The sequence below is a fragment of the Haliotis rubra genome, unplaced genomic scaffold (assembly GCF_003918875.1).
Source record: "Haliotis rubra isolate DU_JTF1 unplaced genomic scaffold, ASM391887v1 Scf615, whole genome shotgun sequence".
Taxonomy (NCBI): Eukaryota; Metazoa; Mollusca; class Gastropoda; order Lepetellida; family Haliotidae; genus Haliotis; species Haliotis rubra.
The window spans coordinates 570,663-591,624 of NW_025767319.1; the positions used below are offsets into that span (position 1 = coordinate 570,663).

The 20,962-nt window shown below is 46.3% G+C and overlaps 1 protein-coding gene across 1 annotated transcript; it reads right to left on the minus strand.

Moving 5' to 3' along the window:
- Positions 1-6,986: 6,986 nt before the first annotated feature.
- Positions 6,987-19,367, minus strand: LOC124256038 (lysosomal acid phosphatase-like). Its single transcript, XM_046689964.1, has 11 exons — positions 19,209-19,367; positions 18,230-18,328; positions 18,052-18,138; positions 16,558-16,710; positions 15,726-15,821; positions 14,729-14,818; positions 13,408-13,531; positions 13,056-13,141; positions 12,313-12,505; positions 7,470-7,568; positions 6,987-7,090 (listed from the first exon to the last, which is right to left on the minus strand). The coding sequence occupies exons 1-11, from the start codon at positions 19,305-19,307 to the stop codon at positions 7,068-7,070; spliced, it is 1,149 nt and encodes a 382-aa protein (XP_046545920.1). The 5' UTR covers positions 19,308-19,367; the 3' UTR covers positions 6,987-7,067.
- Between the last annotated feature and the right edge of the window lie 1,595 nt (positions 19,368-20,962).

Consider the following 20,962-nt stretch of genomic DNA (forward strand, 5'->3'; position numbering starts at 1 on the left):
CTAAATTACAAGCGTTCTGTACCGTCTATGGCTCGTGATTCAAGGATGTCAAAACCAGCTTGGTTACCTCCATTTTGCATAAATCGCGTTTGGACCTGTAGACTACAATGTTTTCTGACTAAATACCAATTTATGACCCTTTGGGGTAGTTTTTGCAAGAATTAGACAGCTCGAAATGTAGGGGTGTCGCCAATAAGTGGAACATACTTTCTACATTACAAGCGTTCGGTAACGTCTTGGCGGGATTCGAGGGTGTCAAGACCAGCTTTGAGTACCTCCATTGTCGTACAAATCGGGCCTGTATCTGTAGACTACAATGATTTCTACCTAAATACCTATTTATGACCCTTTCGGTTAGTTTTCGGAAGAATTAGACAGCTCGGAATGTAGGGGTGTCCCCTATAATAATTATTGGAACATACTTTCTACATTATAAGCGTTCGGTACGTCTTGGCCCGGGAGTCGAGGAGAGAAAAACCAGCTTGAATACCTCCACTTTTGTAAAGATCTGGTTTGTATCTGTAGACTACAATGTTTTCTAACTAAATACCAATTTATGACCCTTTCGGGTAGTATTTGCCAGAATTAGACATCTCGGAATGTAGGGGTGTCGCCAATAATTGAAAAATACTCTACATTACAAGCGCTCTGTACGTCTATGGCTCGTGATTCAAGGATGTCAAAACCAGCTTGGTTACCTCCATTTTTGTATAAATCGCGTTTGGATCTGTAGACTACAATGTTTTCTAACTAAATACCAATTTATGACCCTTTCGGGTAGTTTTTGCAAGAATTAGACAGCTCGGAATGTAGGGGTGTCGCTAATAATTGGAAAATACTTTCTACATTACAAGCGTTCGGTAGGTCTTGGCCCGGGAGTCGAGGAGAGAAAGACCAGCTTGAATACCTCCACTTTTGTACAAATCGGGTTTGTATCTGTAGACTACAATGTTTTCTAACTAAATACCAATTTATGACCCTTTCAGGTTGTATTTGCAAGAATTAGACAGCTCGGAATGTAGGGGGTGTCGTTAATAATTGGAAAATACTTTCTACATTATATGCGTTCGGTACGTCTTGGCCGGGAGTCGAGGGAGAAAGACCAGCTTGAATACCTCCACTTTTGTACAAATCGGATTTGTATCTGTAGACTACAACGTTTTCTACCTAAATACCAATTTATGACCCTTTCGGGTAGTTTTGCAAGAATTAGACAGCTGGGAATGTAGGGTGTCGCCAATAATTGGAACATACTTTCTACATTACAAGCGTTCGGTAGGTCTTGGCCCGGGGAGTCGAGGAGAGAAAGACCAGCTTGAATACTCCACTTTTGTACAAATCGGGTTTGTATCTGTAGACTAAAATGTTTTCCAACTAAATAACAATTTATGACCCTTTCAGGTTGTATTTGGAAGAATTAGACAGCTCGGAATGTAGGGGTTTGTAAAAGTCGGGTTTGTATCTGTAGACTCAAAAATGTTTTCCAACTAAATAACAATTTATGACCCTTTCAGGTTGCATTTGGAAGAATTAGACAGCTCGGAATGTAAGGGTGTCGCCAATAATTGGAACATACTTTCTACATTACAAGCGTTCGGTAGGTCTTGGCCCGGGATTCGAAGAGAGAGAAACCAGCTTGAATACCTCCACTTTTGTACAATTCGGGTTTGTATCTGTAGACTACAATGTTTTCTAACCAAATATGGGGAAACCGCCTAAAAGTAAAGACCACTTAACTAAAACGGGCCTGATAAGTCAACACTTTTCTTTGGTCCCGGCAAATTTCTTCATTAATTATCACACCATTAGAGTCTGGTTAACTGAACTCGGATAAGTAAACAATACTGCTTAACTAAACGTCTCTCACGGTCCCTGGAAGTAAATTACTTAACAAAAGAGACTGGATAACTTTAATTACTGAACACCACATAATCCGACATGAGGGGCAATCGTGTCAGTCTCCAGTCAAACAGACATCCAACAGACATCCAACTCGATGCTGAACAGTAGAACAAGCATGCAGTAAACCAAAAAGAAGAAAAACTCCACGAATATGCGCAAGACTTACGAACGCGCAACGAGGGCGATCGGTATGGCCAATGTTGGGGCTCTGGACGTCAGCTGGCGTTAAGAACCTTCAACTGACAGCAGAAGAACACGTTATCAGCAGACGGTCAGTCCTACGACTTGGCATGGCTGGGTATGCGAGCCTACCGCCACCTCCTTGACCCATCTACACCGTCAACGCAGATTGCAATGGGCACGAACTTTAAGTCGGTGGTAACAACGTGTCTGGGAGGGGAGTGCTCTGTGCAGATGAAGTCTCTTCAGTCTGTCCAGAAAGACTGGTTATTATCCGAGGAAATGTGAATGCACTGATCACACCGCCAGAATCGTTCGAGAATACCTGCACAACGTTCACCGCCAACGTTTTGCCTACTAGGCCAGCACGTTCTCCAGACATGAACCTGATCATGATCATCTTGATCGTCAGCTGAGACAGCGTGTACCACCTCCTGCCAAACCGACAGGATCTTGAAACAGAATTCCTGCTGACGTCATCCGCCGACTGACGACGTCAATGAGGAGACGTGTTGGCGTGTATTGATGCCCTGGGTGGTCACACTCGCTACTGCTGACGTGTCACCTGACTCCTGTCCATTGTGTGACTCTTTATGCACTTTTGAATGAACTCTGATTTGTTTAAATTTTGACTCCATGACTCTTTCTTAATGAATTGCGGCAAATACAAGTACAGTATTACAATGAATTTTCAGTCAAATTATAGTAAAATGATTAAATTTCTGTTAGTGTTTCTAGTTTTGTTCAAGTGAAGTCTCTTTAACGTTAGTTATTGAAACATGTTTGTCGGGAAGCATTTTCTTAATTTCATTTTATTTGTTATTTACAAATGCCCCAAGTCCTATTTTGGGAACGAATGACAGCCTGATGTGACGGTTATGACAGCCTGATATGTGACAGTTGTGACAGCCAGATGCTTGACAGTTGTGACAGCCTGATATGTGACAGTTGTGACAGCCCGATATGTGACAGTTGTGACAGCCTGATATGTGACAGTTGTGACAGCCAGATTGTGACAGTTGTGACAGCCTGATATGGCAGCTTGTTGTGACAGCCTGATGTGACTGATGTGACAGCCTGATGTGACTGATGTGACAGCTTGTTGTGAAAGCCTGATGTGACTTATGCTTGACAGCTTGTTTGTGACAGCCTGATGTGACTGATGTGACAGCCTGATATGACAGCTTGTTGTTGACAGCCTGATGTGACAGTTATGACAGACTGATGTGACAGCTTGTTGTGAAAGCCTGATGTGACAGTTGTGACAGCCTGATGTGACAGGTTGTGACAGCTCGATGTGACAGCCCGATTGTGACAGCCTGATTTGACAGCTTGTTGTGACAGCCCGATGTGACTGATGTGTCAGCTTGATGTGACAGCCCTGATGTGACAGCTTGTTATGAAAACTTGATGTGACAGCTTGTTGTGACAGCTTGATGTGACAGCCTGTTGTGACAGCTTGATGTGGCTGATGTGACAGCTTAATGTGACTGATATGGTAGCTGGTTGTGACAACTTGATGTGACAGCTTGTTGTGACAGCTTGTTGTGACAGCTCGATGGCAGCCTTGATGACAGCTCGTTGTCACAGCTTGTTGTCCAGTTTGATGTAGCTGATGTGACAGCTTGTTGTGACAGCTTGATGTGACAGCCTGAAGTGACAGCTTGTAGTGACAGCTTGTTGTGAAACCTTGATTTGGCTGATGTGACAGCTTGTTGTGACAGCTTGATGGCTGATATGACAGCATGTGACAGCTTGATGCACAGCCTGTTGTGACAGCATGTGGCTGATTGTTGTGACAGCTTGTTGTGACAGCTTGTGGCTGATGTGACACCTAAATGTGGCTCGATATGACAGCTTGTTTGACATCTTTGATGCACAGATTGTTGTGACAGCGTGTTGTGACAGCTTTAATGTGGCTGATATGACAGCTCATTGGGAGCTTGATGTGACAGTTTGTTGTTGTGACAGCTTGTGGCTGATGTGACACTCTAAATGTATTGATATGGATAGCTTGTTGCTGACAGTCTGATGTGACAGCCTGATTTGACAGCTTGTTGTGACAGCCTTATGTGACTGGTGTGTCAGCTCTGATGTGACAGCCTGATGTGACAGCTTTGTTATGAAAGCTTGATGTGACAGCTTGTTGTGACAGCTTGATGTGGCCTGTGACAGCTTACATCGTGACTGATATGGTAGCTGGTTGCGACAGCTTGATGTGGCAGCTTGATGTGACAGCTCGTTGTCACAGCTTGTTGTCACAGTTTGATGTGGCTGATGTGACAGCTTGATGTGACAGCCTGAAGTGACAGCTTGTAGTGACAGCTTTGTTGTGAAACCTTGATTTGTATTGATGTGACAGCGCGTTGTGACAGCTTAATGTGGCTGATATGACAGCTTGTTATGAAAGCTTGTTGTGACAGATTGATGTGACAGCTTAATGCGGCTGATATGACAGCGTGTTGTGACAGCCTGATGTGACAGCCTGATGTGACAGCTCTGTTGTGACAGCTTGCCGTGACAGCCCGATGTGGACAGCCCTGATTTGACGGCCTTGTTGTGACAGCCTTATGTGACTGGTGTCAGCTTGATGTGACAGCCCGATGTGACAGCTTGTTGTGACAGCTTGTGGCTGATGACACCTAAATGTGGAAACGATATGACAGCTTGTTGTGACAGCCTGATGTGACAGCCTCCGATTTGACAGCTTGTTGTGACAGCTTGTTGTGACAGCCTGATGTGACAGTTTTCCTGATTTGACGGCTTGTTGTGACAGCCTTTATGTGACTGGTGTGTCAGCTTCTGATGTGACAGCCTGATGTGACAGCTTGTTATGAAAGCTTGATGTGACAGCTTGTTGTGACAGCTTGTGGCTGATGTGACACCTAAATGTGGCTGATATGACAGCTTGTTGTGACATTTTGATGTGACAGATTGTTGTGACAGCGTGTTGACAGACAGCTTAATGTGGCTGATATGACACCTTGTGGAGCTTGATGCAGACAGTGTTTGTTGTGACAGCCCGTATTGATGTGACACCTAAATGTGGCTGATATGACAGCTTGTTGTGACAGCCTGATGACAGCCTGATGTGACAGCCTGATTTGACAGCTTGTTGTGACAGCTTGTTGTGACAGCTTGTGGCTGATGTGACACCTAAATGTAGCTGATATGACAGCTTTGCTGTGACAGCCTGATGTGACAGCCTGATGTGACAGCCTGATTTGACAGCTTGTTGTGACAGCTTGTTGTGACAGCCCGATTCGACAGTTGACAGCCTGATTTGACGGCTTGCTTGCATGACAGCCTTATGTGACTGGTGTGTCAGCTTGATGTGACAGCCTGATGACAGCTTGTTATGAAAGCTTGATGTGACAGCTTGTTGTGACAGCTTGTTGTGACAGCTTGATGCGGCCTGCGTGCATAATGTGACTGCTAAGCGGTAGCTGGTTGTTACAACTTGATGTGACAGCTTGTTGTGACAACTTGATGTGACAGCTCTCGCTGTCACAGTATTGTTGTCACAGCTCTGATGTGGCTGATGTGACAGCTTGTAGTGACAGCTTGTAGTGACAGCTTGATGACAGCCTGAAGTGACAGCTTGTAGTGACAGCTTGTTGTGAAACCTTGATTCCATTGATGTGACAGCTTGTTGTGACAGCTTGATGTGGCTGATATGACAGCATGTGACAGCTTGATGTGACAGATTGTTGTGACAGCTTGTAGTGACAGCTTGTTGTGAAACCTTGATTTGGCTGATGTGACAGCTTGTTGTGACAGCTTGATGTGGGCTGGATATGACAACATGTGGCTGATGTGACAGCATGTGGCTGATGTGACACCTAAATGTGGCAGCTTGATATGACATGATTGATGTGACAGCTTGATATGACAGCTTGTTGTGACAGCTTGATGTGACAGATTGTTGTGACAGCGTGTTGTGACAGCTTAATGTGGCTGGATGTGACAAGCTTGTTATGAAAGCTTGTTGTGACAGATTGATGTGACAGCTTAATGTGGCTGATATGACAGCTTGTTGTGACTGATGTGAAAGCTTGATGTGACAGCTTGTGGCTGATGTGACAGCCTGTTGTGAGCTTAATGTGGCTGATGTGACAGCTTGTTGTGACTGCTTGTTGTGACAGCTTAATGTGGCTGATGTGATATCTTGTTGTGACATCTTGTGACAGCTTAATGTGGCTTATGTGACAGCTTGTTATGATGGCTTGTTGTGACAGATTGATGTGACAGCTTAATGTGGCCGATGTGACAGCTTGTTGTGACAGCTTGATGTGACAGCTTAATGTGGCTCTTTGTGACAGCTTGTTATGTCGGCTTGTTGTAACAGATTATTGCTGACAGCTTGATGTGACAGCTTGTTGTGACAACTTAATGTGGCTGATATGACATCTTGATGTGACAACATCACAGCTTAATGTGGCGTATGTGACAAGCTTGTTGTGACAGCTTGATGTGACAGCTTGTTGTGACAACCCGATGTGACAGCTTGTTGTTACAGCTTAATGTAGCTGATATGACATCTTGATGTGACAGCTTGTCACAGCTTAATGTAGCGTATGTGACAGCTTGTTGTGACAACTTTTGATGCGACAGCTTGATGCTTGAGCAGTTTGAATTTGGCTGATATGACGGCTTGTTGTGACAGCCTTGTGACAACTTGATGTGACAACAGTATGTGACAGCTTAATGTCGCTGATGTGACAGCTTGTTGTGACAGCTTGATATGACGGCTTATTTTGACAGCTTCTTGTGAGACAGCTTGATGTGGCTGATGTGACAGCCCTGATGTGACAGTTGTGACAGGCCTGATGTGACAGATGGTGACAGCCTGATGCTTGACAGCTGTCTATTCTAAACTTCTAAAATCTGACCCAACGATTAAGCAATCGTCACATGTTTTATTCATGTATGTTTCAACTACAATTTGGCTACAAGCCGTTTGTCCTGCTGGGACAGGCCTCCCCTCAACGCTTCCCGGTGATTGGATCTGAAACACCAGATGTATTTACATGGCGAACTTCCGGCGCATACTAATCATCCACTTCTGGTGAGTGAATGAGTGAGTTAAGTTTTTACGACGCTGCTTTAGCAATATTCCAGCAATTTTACCTCGAGGGACACCAGATATGGACTTTGGCACATTGTACCCCTTTGTGAAATCGAGGCCAGGTCTTCCGCGTGACGAGGGGAACGCTTTAACCACTAGGCTACCCCACCCTTTCCATTGCTGGAATTTATGTTTCATTATGACATTAAGATTACATCCTACACATAATGTCTCTATACAACAATCTGATGGCATCGTTACTGGCATATCTGACTGCAGCACAGTGCTTGGTGGCAGCATAGAAGGTATCCCTGGTTACCTGTGTTGGAGAGCAAGTGCACTCGACATCCCAGTCGGTGGGGAACCCTGTCTTTGGTGAGAGACACGAACGTTGCCAGCGGGCACTGGGAGCTACAACCTGCACAATGACATATACTTAAACACTGATCATTCTGGTGAGGCTACTGGATGTCAAACTAGCATCTTGTGTTGCCGGTGGATGTCACGCTGACACACTTGGTGGGACTACTGCATGTTACATTGACACACACTAGGTGGGACTCCTGCATGTCACGCTGACACACTTGGTGGGACTACTGCATGTCACACTGACACACTTGGTGGGACTACTGCATGTCACACTGACACACTTGGTGGGACTACTGCATGTCACACTGACACACTTGGTGGGACTACAGCATGTCACACTGACACACTTGGTGGGACTACTGCATGTCACACTGACACACTTGGTGGGACTACTGCATGTCACACTGACACACTTGGTGGGACTACTGCATGTCACACTGACACACTTGGTGGGACTACAGCATGTCACACTGATACAATTGGTGGAACTACAGCATGTCACACTGACACATCTTGGTGGGACAACAGCATGTCACACTGGAACTCACCTGGAGGGACCACAGCATGTCACGCTGACCAACTTGGTGGGACTACTGCATGTCACTGACACACTTGGTGGCACTACTGCATGTCACATTGACACACTTGGTGGGACTACAGCATGTCACACTGACACACTGTGTGCGACAACAGCATGTCACACGGACTCACCTGGTGGGACTACTGCATGTCACGCTGATACACTTAGTGAGACAACAGCATGTCACACTGATACACCTGTTCGGACTACAGGATGTCACACTGACCCACTTGGTGGAACTACTGCATGTCACACTGACACATCTGGTGGGACTACAGCATGTCAACGGACCCACGGACCCACTCTGGTGGGACTACTGCATGTCACACTGACCCACTCACACTGGAGGGACTACAGCATGTCACACTGACCCACTTGGTGGGACTACTGCATGTCACATTGATACACTTGGTGGGACTACAACATGTCACACTGACCCACGTGGAGGGACTACTGCATGTCACACTGACCCACTTGGAGAGGGACTACAGCATGTCACACTGACTCACTTGGTGGGACTACATGCCACACACTGACACACTTGGTGGGACTACAACATGTCACACTGACCCACGTGGAGGGACTACTGCATGTCACACTGACCCACCCGGAGGGACTACAGCATGTCACACGGACTCCACTTGGAGGTGGGACTACAGCATGTCACACTGACACACTTGGTGGGACTACAACATGTCACACTGACCCACGTGGAGGGACTACTGCATGTCACACTGACACACTTGGTGGGACTACAGCATGTCACACTGATACACTTGGTGGGACTACAACATGTCACACTGACACTTGAAATTTGGGACAACAGCATGTCAGGACGGAATCACTGACGGGCTACTGCATGTTGACACTGATACACTTGGTGGGACAACATGTCCGCGGCATGTCACACAGTGACCCACTGAGGTAAGGATTAGTGCTGCGTCACACTGACCCACTTGGTGGACAACACTGACACACTTGGTGGGACTACAGCATGTCACACTGACACATGGTGGGACTACAGCATGTCACACTGACAGCATGGGACACAGCATGTCACATTGACACACTTGGTGGGACTACAGCATGTCACACTGACACTTGGTGGGACTACAGCATGTCACACTGACACACTTGGTGGGACTACAGCATGTCACACTGACACACTTGGTGGGACTACAGCATGTCACATTGACACACTTGGTGGGACTACAGCATGTCACGCCACACTGACTGATACACACTTGTTTACTTTATTGGGACTACACAGCATGTCACCCACAGGATGACACTTGGCAGGGACTACAGCATGTCACATTGACACACTTGGTGGGACAACAGCGTCACACTCACACACTGATGCAGGACTACTGCACTGAGACACACCATGTCACACGGTGGTGGGACTCACAGCATGTCACACTGACACACTTGGTGGGACTACAGCATGTCATACTGACGGACACACTTGGTGGGACTACACAGCATGTCACACTGACCAACAGCGGTGGGACTACAGCATGTCACACGGACCCACTTGGTGGGACTCACTGCATGGCACACCGACACAACTTGATGGGACTACAGCATGTCACACGGACGGTGACACTTGGTGGGACAACATAAGCATGTCATACTGACAAACCCGGTGGGACTACAGCATGTCACACTGACCCACTTGGTGGGACTACAGCATGTCACACTGACCCACTTGGTGGGACTACAGCATGTCACAATGACACACTTGGTGGGACTACAGCATGGCACACTGACACACTTGGTGGGACAACAGTATGTCACACGGACTCACCTGGAGGGACTACTGCATGTGACACTGATACACTTGGTGGGACAACAGCATGTCACACTGACCCACTTGGTGGGACTAGTGCACGTCACACTGACACACTTGGTGGGACTACAGCATGTCACAATGATGCACTTGGTGGGACTACAGCATGTCACACTGACACACTTGGTGGGACTACAGCATGTCACATTGACACACTTGGTGGGACTACAGCATGTCACACTGACACACTTGGTGGGACTACAGCATGTCACACTGACACACTTGGTGGGACTACAGCATGTCACACTGACACACTTGGTGGGACTACTGCATGTCACACTGACACACTTGGTGGGACTACAGCATGTCACACTGACACACTTGGTGGGACTACTGCATGTCACATTGACACACTTGGTGGGACTACAGCATGTCACACTGACACATTTGGTGGGACTACTTAGTGGGACTACTGCATGTCACATTGACACACTTGGTGGGACTACAGCATACTGACACACTTGGTGGGACTACTGACACACTGCATTGACGACTACACTTGGTGGGACTACAGCATGTCACACTGACACACTTGGTGGGACTACAGCATGTCACACTGACACACTTGGTGGGACTACAGCATGTCACACTGACACACTTGGTGGGACTACAGCATGTCACACTGACCCACTTGGTGGGACTACAGCATGTCACACTGACACACTTGGTGGGACAACAGCATGTCACACTGACACACTTGGTGGGACTACTGCATGTCACACGGACCCACTTTGTGGGACAACAGCATGTCACACTGACACACTTGGTGGGACTACAGCATGTCACACTGACCAACATGGTGGGACTAGTGCATGTCACACGGACCAACTTGGTGGGACTACAGCATGGCACACTGACAAACTTGATGGGACTACAGCATGTCACACTGACACACTTGGTGGGACAACAGCATGTCACTGACACTTGGTGGGACTACAGCATGTCACACTGACCCACTTGGTGGGACTAGTGCATGTCACACGGACCCACTTTGTGGGACTACAGCATGTCACACTGACGCACTTGGTGGGACTACTGCATGTCACACTGACACACTTGGTGGGACAACAGTATGTCACACGGATACACTTGGTGGGACTACTGCATGTCACATTGACACACTTGGTGGGACTACAGCATATCACACTGACACTTGGTGGGACTACTGCATGTCACACGGACCCACTTGGTGGGACTACAGCATGTCACACTGATACACTTGGTGGGACTACAGCATGTCACACTGACCCACTTGGTGGGACTACAGCATGTCACACTGACACACTTGGTGGGACTACAGCATGTCACACTGACACACTTGGTGGGACTACAGCATGTCACACTGACCCACTTGGTGGGACTACAGCATGTCACACTGACCCACTTGGTGGGACTACTGCATGTCACATTGACACACTTGGTGGGACTACAGCATGTCATACTGACACACTTGGTGGGACTACAGCATGTCACACTGACACACTTTGGTGGGACTACAGCATGTCACATTCACACTGACTGACACAGACACATCATACTTGGTGGGACTACTGCATGTCACACTGACCCACTTGGTGGGACTACAGCATATCATACTGACACACTTGGTGGGACTACAGGATGTCACACTGACCCACTTGGTGGGACTACGGCATGTCACACTGACACACTTGGTGGGACTACTGCATGTCACACTGACACACTTGGTGGGACTACTGCATGTCACACTGACACACTTGGTGGGACTACAGCATGTCACACTGACACACTTGGTGGGACTACAGCATGTCACACTGACCCACTTGGTGGGACTACAGCATGTCACACTGACACACTTGGTGGGGCTACAGCATGTCACACTGACCCACTTGGTGGGACTACAGGATGTCACACTGACACACTTGGTGGGACTACAGCATGTCACACTGACACACTTGGTGGGACTACAGCATGTCATACTGATACACTTGGCGGGACTACAGGATGTCACACGGACTCACTTGGTGGGACTAGTGGATGTCATACTGACAACCGGCGAGCCTTATGGAAGTTAAGGACCAGTGATCGCCTATTCCATTGCCTATCGACAATTGCCATGGGAACTCAGCAGACGAGTGATCGTATATTTCATTGTCTATCGTCAAATGTCATGAAAACTTAGCAGGTGAGTGATCGTATATTCCATTGTCTATCGCCAATTACCATGTGTAGGCAGTTGTGCACCACACAAAAAATAGAATTACAAGCGAATCAATATATTAGTGACGGTGGATGCAGTAACAACCACAGCTTTGTGACACATGTATACCTGGAAAAACGTTTGGGCTTTAATTGGTATACTGGGTAGGTAAGCCGTGTTACCTGGTATGGTGAGTTGATGAGGCTGTGTGTTATCGTTAGGGTCTGTGGAGGACACATTCCTGTAGTACAGCTCCACGTGGAAGGCGCCTGGCGCGTTCTCGTGCAGCTCCATCATGGTGGCGGAAGAGTAGGGCGGATTGCGGTGGTTGTGGACTCTGAGAGCTAAGAGTAGCGCCACTGTGGTGGAGTCGTGCTGCAGCAACAGATACAACCATACAACCCCCTCACTGCGATGGTCAATGTCCTGTAGCTACAGCTACCCACGATAACAGCAGGCATTTCAATGGGTTTACAACCTTGTACTATCAAGGTGACCATGTCAAACTATCCCCATATTATTTACGTATACACATACCACCCCCACTGTCAGTTGCTGCTGTGTGTGTTGGTTGTTACTGAGGTAAGAGCACCAGTGTGGCCAACTGGATAAAGTTGTGTAGAGTTGCACCCATCAGTTAAGCCTCCGCTCATGGAACCTGGTCACAAATGTGTCTTAGTTATGGTGTTTGAGTACCATGGGTTTGTATGCTCCTGGGTTTGTACGCACCATGGGTTTGCATGATCCTTAATTTCAGTAAACATCCAACTCTGTTTGGTCTTTTTTCATCAATAATTGGACATATCTGGATATAACTGAACTACTCAAAGCTTTGAATCAGTCTAACATCCAATTCACTCACTCAAATTGAAGCAGGATCTTGTAATAGAAGAAAACTTGTTAACCGATGTTATAATTTACTAACCGCTGAGAACATGTTCATCTTGGTTGTGTAGCTCTTGGATGTAACTTTCTGTTGAGCCAGTTCAATCCATTTCTTCAAGAGAGGTCCTTCAATTCATATAATGATACCATCAATGAGAAAAAACAACAATATCAATCAATAAGTCCAATACAAGACTGCAAGACTTCACGCCATAAAAAGTCTGTTAAGCACCAAAGTGTTTTGTTGTCACCTTGAGTAATTATTTAACCCTGTTTTGTCCGTTGTGGTGGGACTTTATGCCACATATTCAACCCAGGTAAACAATTACAGAGATATTGTCAATTGCTTTCCTTCTCTCGAATTAAGTTGACGCTCACAACAAATGACTTACCTCCATTAAGACGGGCTCTGATGGTACCATTGTAGAGGAGTTCATACCCAACGGCCTCATAGTCCCGCAGTTTCTTGTAGATGGTGGAATTAACCCAGCTAGGCCATGTGACATTGTGGTTATGCTGAAACACCAGGCTGATGTGACATTGTGGTTATGCTGAAACACCAGGCTGATGTGACATCGTGGTTATGCTGAAACACCAGGCTGATGTGACATTGTGGTTATGGTGAAACACCAGGCTGATGTGACATCGTGGTTATGCTGAAACACCAGGCTGATGTGACACCAGGCTTGACATTGTGAAACACCAGGCTGATGTGACATTATGGTTATGGTGAAACACCAGGCTGATGTGACATCGTGGTTATGCTGAAACGACAGGCTGATGTGACATTATGGTTATGCTGAAACACCAGGCTGATGTGACATCGTGGTTATGCTGAAACACCAGGCTGATGTGACATTGTGGTTATGCTGAAACACCAGGCTGATGTGACATTGTGGTTTTGCTGAAACACCAGGCTTATGCTTCATCGATCATACACCAACGGGTATAACAGGACCAGGGTGCCCTTGCACAAAGCGACCTAAACGCTAAGGTGACCGTAACTCCAACACCTTAATATGGACTTAAGGTAGTCTTATCGCTAAGGCTGTGTTGTACAACGGCACCCTAGACGAAAGAAGTATACTGTATCTCGACTGACAAGTATCTCTAGGTAGCAGCAACGTAGCCGTCTAACAAATGTTGTCCTTTTCGTCATTCAGACAAGATGGCACCACCAAAGGAGCCGTACCTCTCTGTAATTCTTTGTCACTTGGGCACTAATCCAAGATTTGCCATGATTATGTTTCTAGGTTTCTCAACACCCTATCTACGTGGGTTTGTCTAATTGATATTCTGCTACTTAACTGATACAGTGATCGAAAGATGTTGAATCAAACTCATTGTAATCCATTCATATATGTAACTTTCTGAACTGTCAACCACGGTGATATAATGACTTTATAAGGTAATCCAGGACAAGGCGGGCTCTGGTCTTACCTGCACAAAATAACCTCGGCTAAGATAAACATTGGTCATTAAGGTGAAATTAACGTCTTATCCTACTGTAAGTGTAATCTGTATGAGTCCAGGTTTCGCGGACCTAATGTCCAATTTGGTGAACAAAAATAGGATTGGGTGTTCATAGTGTTCTACATGCCCCAACAGCATAGGTCGGTGTTACTGTCATCAGTCATGGGTTTCTCTCCCTACCTGCATCAAGATCACCTGCTGATAACAAAGATTTCATTGACACTTTGTATGTAGACTCACCTCACAAAACAGAGTGTCGGAGATCTCCCATAGATTCTTAAAGGTGACTGGAGAAAGACCTGACTTTTCCTCCAAAAAATGGAAGAAATCCTGAAAGGAATATTTCTCATATATATATATATGTTACCAGTGTTTGTATATTTGACATTTGGAATATTCAACTTTACATTTTTGTGTAATTTGAAAGAAGTATCTGTCATGCAGCTAGCTTAACATGTCATGCAACATGACACTTTCATAATCCACCAACCTCTTAAACATCATGTCATGTCCACAAACAGAAATTTAACCAACATGCAATGCCTCTATGGCATCATATAATTACAACAAAAGATTTCACGATGCACAGACCTTTTTCACCTCGTGTAATAACCACATTCGATATATCACTAATACCCAGTACCTTTGTGACATCATGTAATGTCTACGGAGATTCCACAAGCAATTGTTATCACTGTTTAAACATGTGATCATCCATCTCGAGTTTCATGTTTCATGAAAACCTCGTGTTATCACTTACAGCGTTCGAAATTAACGTCGGTCCTCAGGCCCGAAACCGACTGAAAACCACTCGGACCCACAGCTTTTGTTTTCTGCAGGTCCTTATGACCGATAACTAAGAGTATTATTTTTCAGAAAATATCATTCAGTATTTTTTAGTTTTTATCTCGATCAGCAGCTGTTGTCTGTAAGTAAAACGACTATCATTTTCGAGGAAGCAATATAGATTACTGAAATCTGATTTGTTTAACCTCGAACAAGTTGCCGTGAATCACCTATATTGTCGCTAAGATAAAGGGCCTACACATTCCGATCAGGACCCACAACCTTCTATGGTTCCAGGTCCCTAGGGCCTGCGGCTTTTCAGGGTTAAGGGCAAACACCGATCACTTAATTTCAAAGTGATTCATAAAAATCTGTCTTCATTTTGGTTACAAATTATTCTTTTTCCAGCGTCAGAATTACGACTGGAGGTCACTGTTGGTGTCAGACATACCTTGTTGTCTTCTTCTACCCTGTGTACCTGTACCGAGTTGAAGCGTAGGTTGTACAACAAGTCATTCTTGGGGCACGGCTTCCCTAAAGCCAACATCTGAAAATAACGGACAAGCTTACTGTGTGGAAAACCATGTCCACTAGTTCCTCTGAATCTACCCCAATGTTCCTGGCGTGTTTCACCTGACAAGCTGGCCATACAGCTGAAACACCTGGTGGAGGGGCAGAGTGTACTATAACTGCCTGTAATACAAATGGACTAAATAATATGGGGGAGTGAGTAAATGATGTAGATCCTTCGTCGCATCGGCATAATTTCTGCCACAGAGGAAAGAGATCAAGTCTACATATTCCATTTTATGCACAAAGTTAAAAGGAATTTCTTTCGATGTATATTTCATGATTAAAGTCTTCTTTACAATTATTAGAAAACATCACAACACCAAACGTATATGAGGATGAAGAGGGGAACATGGACCTTAATGACTGGTCATATACAAAGAAAAACAATAAAATATAGTTCATATTATCCCCCAAAACATCTCGCCTGGCTGTAAACAATGTTAGCTTGAACATGAAGTCACCACCCATTTGCTCACCATCACGTACACACAGAGGGATTGTACAACCGCAGGACGCGTGTTGACCACTGTGCACGACAACACATCACAAGTGGATCCTGTTTCAAAAATATTCTCAATTTTTATGTAATAATCTTTACTTCAGATGCTCTAAATGTTATCTTACAATGTGTGAGCTGTTTACAACCTCAGTATACACAGAGTAGCTACACTGCCGTATATAATGGATATCTGCTGTATGTATTAACGCACATTATCTTCCACTTTGGGTCTGGTGTGGACGGGGATTGGCTGCCAGGGGATGTTGCTGTTCCACACTTGGTCCCCACTTGGAGGGTACAGACCGGCCAGGTTGGAGTAGGCAGACATCATGGCCCTGTCTGCGTCTGAACTCTCAACGCGGATCTGAAGAGAAGACCATACGCAACCAAGCAACACAAACAGGACATGTAACACGTTAGATCGACCTTGACCTAGCGCCGTGGATCAAAATACGTCACACCACCATCAAGTTATACTGGTCCGTAATCTCTGCATCTTTTCCGTGTTGTCATAGAAGTAAGCTGCTAGGATACCGGTTTGAACAGTCATCCACAGTGTGACGTCCCGACCATTCAGTCTGACTTACCTCCCGTTTTTGTAGTACTGGATTGACACTCTTTCCACTCCACCCATTCCGTATAAGATCTTGATCACATTTGCCAGGGGCAGCTACGATAAAGTAGTCTACGATTTCCCGTACGAATATTTAGGCATCGTAGGTGAACCTACGATCCTTTACATCCAAACAATCGTGCTTTTACCGCACGATCACCGTGCGGCCTACGTGAGGTACCCGTGCAGTGCCCGTGCGATACCACCGAAGGGGTACGGGCTACGGGCTACGGGATTACGATTTTTAATTTTTTTTGGTCAAACTTCGCCCGTAGAATCGTGCGGTAATTGTATGGCCTCCGCCTGCCGCCGCACGGAAATTGAGCTACGGGCAGTTTACGGGCGCCGTAGACCCATCGCAGGCTTAATGTGAACCAGGGGCTCCTTTCACGAAGCAACCTTTACTAAGGTTAACCTTAACTCTCATTCTTTAACATTGGACTAAGGTTACCTTAGTGACTTACGATCACCTTAGCGCTTTGTGAAAGGAAGGTCAGGCAGTTAACCTTCCTTCCACACAACCCATCTCTGTGTGAGGAGTTCCCCTCGATTCTACGCCACCCACATCTGGCTTACCCTCCTTCCATGCCACCCACATCTGGCTTACCCTCCTTCCATGCCACCCACCTCTGGTTTACTCTCCTTCCATGCCACCCACCTCTGGCTTACCCTCCTCCCATGCCACCCACCTCTGGCTTACCCTCCTTCCATGCCACCCACCTCTGGTTTACCCTCCTTCCATGCCACCCACCTCTGGCTTACCCTCCTTCCATGCCACCCACCTCTGGCTTACCCTCCTTCCATGCCACCCACCTCTGGCTTACCCTCCTTCCATGCCACCCACCTCTGGCTTACCCTCCTTCCATGCCACCCACATCTGGTTTACCCTCCTTCCATGCCACCCACCTCTGGCTTACCCTCCTTCCATGCCACCCACCTCTGGCTTACCCTCCTTCCATGCCACCCACATCTGGTTTACCCTCCTTCCATGCCACCCACCTCTGGCTTACCCTCCTTCCATGCCACCCACCTCTGGCTTACCCTCCTTCCATGCCACCCACCTCTGGCTTACCCTCCTTCCATGCCACCCACCTCTGTGTGTAGGTACCTGTCGCTGAGAAACCCAGAGTAGCGCCGTCGGAGGAAGCGGCCTAAAGAGTAGAGTTGCTCCATTCCATCCTGAAATGTAATGTGTGATGTAATACTACGTCATCTGCCATGTTAACGCCGTATTGCAACAGTTCACAGAGGTCAGTGTCAACATACTTACAGTCGTCAGCCACTTGAGTCCCTGGGGCCACGTAGCATTCTGCACGTGGGGATTCTTCGGGTAAGTAGTGTACGGGGTGCGGTCGCCATGGCGATACATCTGAATCAAAGTAATGTGCCGTTGCCTCAAATAACTTTTGATATTCAGTTAATGACACATGACATGAAACTGATGATCTTACTGAGCTGCAGGTTTACATGATTTGGCGAGTCCAGGCTATAGGTTTATATGTAGACGCATGCCAATCAGTAAGAAGAGAGAGTAAGAATGTGAATGTGAGGTACAAACCGACAATCATCCTGTGGTTTTTGGCACTTCCAAGGGTTGCATCCCTTCACTGTGAATCACATATCCAGTTGAAGACTTCTCCCCATCAAAGAATCGACTTGGTGCGGAGGTTTCATTGAAGAAAGGATTTTTCCACCCACCCAATAATAATAATAAAAAAACAAAACAACAAAAAACAAAAACAAAACAAAACAAAACAAAATCAGTCAACTTGACGATGAAAGAGTTTGTTGTGTACACCGGTAAATATGGATGACCCCAAAATGACATATAGGGTAACTGAACAGCATATGACTGCAGTTACTTTTGCCTGAGTATATGCATATAGAAAGACCGCTCTCTAAAAGAATACTTATAGAACGTTTTCTGAGAATAATGACTTCCAGTTTAGTGGAATCATTTTTCATGGGGATGGTGACAGGGTCAAGAGTGACTAAATTAACTGCCATTAGTTATTGAGTGGACGGGATAAGGGGTAGGGGCGTGGGTGGGTGAGTGTGTGGGGATGGTGACAGGGTCAAGAGTGACTAAATTAACTGCCATTAGTTATTGAGTGGACGGGATAAGGGGTAGGGGCGTGGGTGGGTGAGTGTGTAGTAAGGTAACTATCCTTCAGTATTTCAGGCTTTAGGATGTAGGAACAGATACTGACTTCAAGACTTAGATGAGATATGATGAATGTAAGTCTTACCAGATTGACAAGTCGTAGTGTTGTAGGAGCTGTGGTGTTGACGGACCAGCAACCGATTACAAGGATCAGTGTCACAACTGCAGCAGACTGCCCTGCCATGTTTGTACAGACTGGAAGAGGTTTGTGGACTTGACGAGTTTTGTGTACACAGCTTATCAGCTTATCAGCATATCAGCATATTCTTTAAACAGAAACCACATACCCAATATTCACACGACCTTGCACTTCAGTAACCTCGATGTGTTTGTCATTTGTTCGTCTGCAGAATTCCGGCCTCCAAGAGGAACTTATCAACAGATACGTCCGGTGATCTCATCTGTTGTGTCTGATATTTGTATCACGTGTTCGTTGACCTTCATTGGATGTTCAATGTTTGGCCACTGCTGGCCACTGCTAGCCACTGCTGGTCGGTGCTGGTCGGTGCTGGTCAGTGCTGGCCACTGCTGGCCACTGCTAGCTACTGCTGGTCGGTGCTGGTCACTGCTGGTCGGTGCCGAGCGGTGCTGGTCGGTGTTGGTCGGTGCTGGCCAGTGCTGGCCAGTTATGGTCGGTGCTGGTCAGTGCTGGTCACTGCTGGCCACTGCTGGCCACTGCTAGCTACTGCTGGTCGGTGCCGAGCGGTGCTGGTCGGTGCTGGTCACTGCTGGCCACTGCTAGCCACTGCTGGTCGGTGCTGGTGCTGGTCGGTGCTGGTCAGTGCTGGTCAGTGCTGGTCAGTGCTGGCCACTGCTGGCCACTGCTAGCTACTGCTGGTCGGTGCTGGTCGGTGCTGGTCGGTGCTGGCCAGTGCTGGCCAGTTATGGTCGGTGCTGGTCAGTGCTGGCCAGTGCTGGTCGGTGCTGGTCGGTGCTGGTCGGTGCTGGCCAGTGCTGGCCACTACTGGTCAGTGCTCGCCACTGCTTGCCACTGCTGGTCAGTGCTGGTCACTGCTGGTATTTCACCATACAAACTGCACCCAACTGACGAACGTAGATACTACACAGCTTCTAATGGTCTGCACTTTCACTGAAAGATGTACACAATATGTATAACGAGCACACTTACCATGAATTGACAGACATAACACACTGATTGGTTTATCCCGGCCTCTTGGTGTATATGTTCATGTATAGGTATGAATAACTACGGTATAATGAACTAACTCCCTCTGATTTTGCTACAACCATGGCTTACTGCATACTAAAACATTGTAACAGTTTCTTTTCTGGTAAGTTATTATTTTTGCCTATGTTTTGTTTTTAAATAATGGCTATCACATACCAGTCCGTTTGACTCCCTAGTATATCAACAATCATTACGCAGAAGAAACTACTAGAAAAATACTATACTAGGTTAGTGTGATCAACATATTTGTTTATATTGAGAACATTTTTAAAAGGCATTTTAATATTCTCTATAACATACTTAATCCATAACCTAAACAGATCCCTGTCGGTAGTTCTTGTTTTGCGTGTGTTGTTCGTGCTTAAGAAGTCCGTGATGGAAAAAACATAGGCAGTCAACATGCTCTTTAAAAAGTAAGGCTCTGAACTTAAAATCATTGTCACTCAAATCATTGCTTAAACTCGACGGGTCCGAAAAACACAAATTTGGAAGAAGCTGCTTGCATTTCTCTATGTCACGGTTTGGGTGGTTAGGCTCACTGACTTGGTTGACACATGTCATCGGTTCCCAATTTCGCAGGTCGATGCTCATGATGTTGATCACTGGATTGTCTGGTCCAGAATCGATTATTTCCAGACGGCCTCCATATA